Raw genomic sequence first — 6,251 nt, 5'->3', positions numbered from 1 at the left:
CAACCGTGTGATAAGATTATAATATTATTACATTAAATAATAGTGTTACACTTTTTTATAAGATTGAATTTTATATTTTCACAACCCCTACATAAAATTCATGAATTATGAATGTATAAGATTATAATATTATTACATTCTTTCCGGGTGATAAGGATTAAATAGAAGTTTATGATTCACATTTTTTCGATATTGAACCCGTGTATTACACGTGTTTATAACAACTATAAATTAAAGCAATAGTCAATCTAAATATTTTTGATACTTAACCCATATAATACACAAGTTTATAAGCTAGTTATAATAGGTACAATGAAACTATAGGCACAGAGGAAACTAATTTGTTTTCTACCAATCCATGTTTTATCTAACAATTTACATCTGTTCTTTACATATAATACATAAGTATAGGTTTTAAACAAATAAATTAAAATGGACACAATTAAAAGTAGATTATATTGATAGCTTAAAATATAAGGTGATAACTAATGCTTTATGTAAACTAGTTTTTTACTATCGCCGCGTTTGCGGGGAACGCCACGTCTTTTGTTATTTAGTATGTGTTTGCATGTGTTTTGAAATCACTACAAGCGCGTTGAGCACGAAACCGTTGATAAGAATAAAAAGAAAATATATAAAAAAACACTAAAAGATAACCAAAAGAAATTCAACCAAAAAAGTTGTATGGTAATGATGTTGTTCATATGAAACCTGTGATCAGAGATGAGCAAATGATACTAGGTACCGGTACCGAATTTCCCGAACCGAAAGATGTTAAGTACCAATTCGGTACGACTTTTGGCGTTCCTGGTACTGGTTCGCTACCGGTTTTTACCTTTATATACCGGTACCGTGGTACCGTAAATGGTATTTTTGGTAACAGTACCGATTCGGTATTGGTTGGCACCGAGCTCCTCCCTACCCTTGAACTAAAAAAAGAAATCATTAAAAGTTGAAGAAAATCAACAAAAAAAGTTGCACGATACCGTTGTTGTTCATACGTTACCCGTGATCAGGGATGAGCAAATGGTAGCAGTACCGAATTTCCCGATCTAAAAGATTTTCAAAATCAATTCGATAACGACTTTTGGTGTTTTCTGTACCAGGTTGGTGTCGGTTTTTACCTTCATGTACCGATAACCGTACCGGTATTTTTTATTCCAGCACCGGTTAACACAAGCTTATCTAACTTAAAAAGTAAAAAAAAGATAAAAAAAGTATTAAAAACTATATATATTATTATAATATTTAAAACACTATTTATTGACTTCTAATTTTAATATATATATATATATATAGGGGATGGTTCAAATGAAAATCACTTTTATTGTGAAAACTCGAAAACTAATTAAAAAAAGCCTAAAAAACACACAAAAATAATTTTTTTTTCAATTTTTTTTATAAAAATCGCTGGTTTTGATATATAAAAAAAAACTTTTTTCAAAAAAAAAAATTTGTGTAGTGCACATGTGTAATAATACACATGTGTTACACATGTGCACTACACAAAAAAATTTTTTTTTTGAAAATTTTTTTTAATATAAAAAAACCTACGAATTTTGGTTTGCAAAAAAAAAAATAAAAAAAAAATTGTATGTTTTTTGGCTTTTTTTAATTAGTTTTCGAGTTTTCAGAATAAAAAGTGGTTTTCATTTGAACCTTCCCCTATATATATATATATATATATATATATATATATATATATATATATATATATATATATTATATATATATAATGTCTTTTTTCATTTATTTAATTGATAGCTTAAAATATAAGCCGATAACTAATGCTTTATGGAAATGTCTATTTTTATTTATATTTATAGGTAAAATATACAAACAGTCTTATTGTAAAAAACGTATGAAATGCATGAAAAAGGTAAAAAAATGCGATGAGAAATAGCCTTACCACAATTCTCCTTTTCATTAATTAACTATCAATATAATAATACATAATAACATTAGTAATAATAATCATAAATTAAGAACCAAGTCTAGATTATTAACAGTTCTTATGTAGGCTTTTACTTTGTTTCCTTGATATTTTTCCTTCACCAAGCTTTTATATTCATCATGTTCTTATCAATGTCTGTGATTCAATTAGTTACATCTGTTGATCAAGCTGGGGCAGCTTTAACTATGCTAACCACAACAAAAGACAAATTTGATCTCCTACTTATTGCTAGTGACATGAGTGAAGTGGATGCCATCACATTCCTCCGATTAACAAAGAACATGGACATACTATCAATGGGTAATCTTACCCTTCATTTTTCTTTAAGATTTAAGTTTATATATTTATTCATGGATACTGACAATTTTTTTTAAAGTAATGTGCCAAGGAGGAGCAGATGATAACTTCCTATTGAAAGTGCTTGAAAATGGTGGTTTTTGTGTATTGAACACACCACTTACTGATGAAGTTATAATGGACATAAGACAGGATGTTATAAGAGCACGCTTTCATAAGTTTAAAATGACTGATCAATCTGAGAATCAAAGAGAACAAGAATGTGAATCTGGCCAGAAGAGAAGACCAAGTGGTTGTGCAAAGAAGAAGAGGGTTCGTGTGGAATGGACAGAAGAAATTCATTCGAGATTCATTAAAGCTATTCATGAACTTGGAGAAAAAAGTGTGAACTCTTCCCTAATTATCTTCCCTTCAGTTTATTTCAGTTATTTGGTACCACTAACATTATTAAATACCATTCATTTATTTTCCAGAATGTCATCCAAAGAACATACTTGAACTTATGGGAGTACCAGGACTTACCAGATTACAAGTAGCAAGTCATCTTCAGGTTAGCTTTAGAATATACAGTGTGGAGGGGCTTGAAAATGGGGCATTATGCGATATGTGGACGACACGTAAACATGCGTAAAAAATGGGGCGTGGTGCAAAAACGGGGGTGTGGGACGGGGCGTGGAAGAGTGACGTTTTTCGACACTTGGCACACACTTTTTGTAATTATTTTATATTTCAAAATTTTAAAAAATCTATTTAAAAAATTTAAAATATTACATAAAATTAAAATAAAGATAGACTAATTTAAAATAAAATTAAATAAATATTGATCGGCGTCTTCGTCTTCATCAAGTTCGTTTCATAGAACTCTCCGGTTAAAGGGGTAATTTCATCACTTCACTAAATAGGTTGAAATGGAATTGGGTAGAAGAGTGTGAGGTGAAAAATGATGAAAAGTTTGAATTTTTTATATAGGTGGGTTAAAAAATATTTTTTTATTAAAAAATATTGTTTTTTAAATTGTGCCGTTGGGGTCCAACGGCTATAAGCCACCCCAATCAGCAAACACCACGTCGACCCACAATTCACCTCCACGTCAATAGAAAACCTAAAGCCCCAACATCAACGCCATGGTCCATGCCGAACCCAGTGTGGTGTGTGCTGCGTGGAAAGCATAAACGTCACAAATCCACGCCCACACCGTGTGGTTTATAGATCATGAATATATAATCATTATATATCAATTCAAATAAATACTCTGTATGATATATGCATAGGGTTTTCAATGTAACATTGGTTTTACTCAACTTTGGTGGCTAATAGTAGAAAACATAGACCAAAAAATGTTGTTCTGTCATGTTTGTTGCATAACGAAGTGAAGGAGATTATCAACTTTTGTAGCTCATATTAGAAAATATAAACAAAATAAATTTTGAGATGATAAGAAAAACTGACCAATACGAAAGACTAACGATTATAAGCAAAGGAAATATACCCTCCTAGAATGCTACTAAGGTAAGAGAAAGGAAACCTAATGAGATTCTAAAGACTAAAACCATATAACAATGAATCAGAAATGAACTTTTATTCTTCAACATGATGTTATTATTAGGTAGAAGAAGATTATAAACTTAACTTTAGTTTATATGTTAATATGTTATCGTGCTTTAATCTCTTGCACTTTATGTAATTATGTTAGTTAAAATTTTTGATCTATTGTTCGATATTCACAACAGAAGTGTCGGCGTGAAGTATCCAAGGTGCTACATGGAACACCAAATTCGTCAAGTAAAAAGAAGTTGTCGAGTAATGTGTGTCAAAAAGATGACTTGAGAATGCTTGGCAATAATCCTAGTTTTGCTACACATGTTGCAAATGAAGATCAAATAGGTACCATCAATGATGGTACATTTCCATTCAATGAAGGAACATCGTATGTGAATAATCAAATTATCAAGGATTTTCCCGCTATGAATGGTTATGGATTCGAAAACCAGGGAGTGGTGTATTCTGTACCTCCCGATTATAATCATAATAGCTTTCCACCAAATCAGGAAAATCAAGTGATGCTTACCCAGGTATTTTTTTTGTTTATCAAATTTCGGTTTTTAAAGCTTATTAGAAACCACTGTCCAAAACATTGGAAGGCCCAGGATTTTTTTACTAGGATACACTCTAAATATTTTAGACCCCTAACTATATAAAAAACCGGTTTATAGCGGGTCGGATTGGGTTGGGTTATGTAAAACAAATAAACATAAACAAACAAATTTTCATAGCGGGTCGGATTGGATCGGGCTGGGTCAATTTCAATTTTCAAACAATTAAACCCTAGTTCCTAACTTACTATCTCATTAACAAACAAAGTTTCAAGTAAAACAAGTAAACAACATAAAAAACCATTATAAGTAAGTAAAGTAACAACAACAAACCATCAAAGTTCAAACACTCCCTATTTCTATTTCTCCTAATCACTAAATAAAACAACAAAAAACGTATCTAAATCATACCCTGGTCAAAACGTATCTAAATCATACCCTGGTCTTTAATTAGAAGACTCCAGCGAAACAAAGTAGTTCAAGTGTTCAACCCATTTTCTCTTGAGAAATTGAGCAATAACTTCCCTACTCATGATTCCTGTCACATATAAATTGATCCATAAGTTTATAAAAGAACACTAAAGTACTAAACATACGAATCACTCCATAAGTTCATCGCTCCATAATTTTCAATTTTACTTTTCAAGCCCTAATAATTATTGATTACTTGTGTCTTGTAAGTTGTAACAACCCAAAACTCATCTAAACAACAAAATCATCCCACTAAAGTCTAGAACAACCAAAAAGCATCAAAAGTCATAAAACTTCATACATTTTTATTATCTCTATAACTCTATTTCTTCTAAAAAAAAAACAACATAAAACAACAATGTAACATTAAAAAACAAAAGTACCTTGTATTGTTTGGATTCTGGTGAGTTTGGTGGCCGGATGTTTGCGATTTCCTGCGAGAAATTGGAGTTGGATGGCTGATGTTGCTGTTGCGTCCCTGGGGATGAGGATCGTAGAGGCAGATGAGATCACGAGAAAGAGCAGGAGAAACAGAATAGAAATGGGCGGTTGGGTTGGGTTGGGTTACTTTTTATAGTTCAAATTTTGTTGGGTTAGGTTAAGTGGGCTTGGGTTGGGCTTAATTGTTTAATGAGTGGGTTACAAACTTATAAATGATGTTATATATATATATATATATATATATATATATATATATATATATATATATATATTTATTTATAAAAATCAATGTTTTATAATTTTATAACAATCAGTTTTTATTACAATTTTTTTATAAATTTAAAGTATGATTTTTTTTCTAAGGGAGGCGGTTGAAATTTTCAAGGGATGCTGGTGAAAATTTCCAAGGGGTGCAGTTGAGATTTTACCGAAAAAATAACACTAATTTTTTTTTTTTCAAGGGGTGTCACGGCCCACCCACGGGTATAGATAGGTCCGCCCCTGACCAAAAACGAAAATGTGTTTTAAATGCTATATAATAATTAAATTTCCATGCATGACAGGGAACTTCAGAGTTCACTCAAAATATCTAATTACAAGGCCACAAGGGAGCTAAGGATAAGCACTGATGTTGTTAGTATGTGATGCACCTACTTTCTACAAGAGTTACTTTTAATAAGCTAGTTAACCATGGATACTATCACCTAGGAATTACTTATCTACCATAATAATTTCAGTGAATGATGGACATGTTTCGTTGCTTTTTAAATATGTTTTTAAGTTATAGTTCATTGAGTTATGTCGTTTCTATTTTAGTGGCACTTATAAGTATATAAGAAAAGTCCACTTTAAGCAACCATAGCTATAAGTTAGTAACAAATAAAATGTAAAGGTTGGAAAAAGTGTGAACTTAATTTTTTCAAAAGGAACCGCTTCACTACCAACTATATCTATAAGTTTGTAACAAATAATAATGTAAAGATTGGAAAAAGTGT

General features: G+C 31.0%; 1 protein-coding gene across 1 annotated transcript; it reads left to right on the top strand.

Moving 5' to 3' along the window:
- The first annotated feature begins 2,085 nt into the window (after nucleotides 1-2,085).
- Nucleotides 2,086-5,849, top strand: LOC110914345 (two-component response regulator ARR12-like). The gene is made up of 5 exons (XM_022159144.1): nucleotides 2,086-2,254; nucleotides 2,343-2,633; nucleotides 2,725-2,801; nucleotides 3,982-4,323; nucleotides 5,820-5,849. The coding sequence occupies exons 1-5, from the start codon at nucleotides 2,086-2,088 to the stop codon at nucleotides 5,847-5,849; spliced, it is 909 nt and encodes a 302-aa protein (XP_022014836.1).
- Nucleotides 5,850-6,251: the final 402 nt, after the last annotated feature.

The sequence above is a fragment of the Helianthus annuus genome, chromosome 15, assembly GCF_002127325.2.
Source record: "Helianthus annuus cultivar XRQ/B chromosome 15, HanXRQr2.0-SUNRISE, whole genome shotgun sequence".
NCBI classification, from domain to species: Eukaryota; Viridiplantae; Streptophyta; class Magnoliopsida; order Asterales; family Asteraceae; genus Helianthus; species Helianthus annuus.
The sequence above is the reverse complement of the archived record's forward strand: the minus strand, read 5'-3'. Positions and strand labels throughout refer to the sequence as shown.

What these genes read in the sequence shown, in the direction of transcription:
- LOC110914345 (XM_022159144.1), top strand. Translation starts at nt 2,086, where the DNA reads ATGTCTGTGATTCAATTAGTTACATCTGTTGATCAAGCTGGGGCAGCT. An exon ending in AAGTAGCAAGTCATCTTCAG is followed by an intron (nt 2,802 to 3,981) that starts GTTAGCTTTAGA and finishes TATTCACAACAG; the next exon opens with AAGTGTCGGCGTGAAGTATC. An exon ending in ATCAAGTGATGCTTACCCAG is followed by an intron (nt 4,324 to 5,819) that starts GTATTTTTTTTG and finishes CATGCATGACAG; the next exon opens with GGAACTTCAGAGTTCACTCA.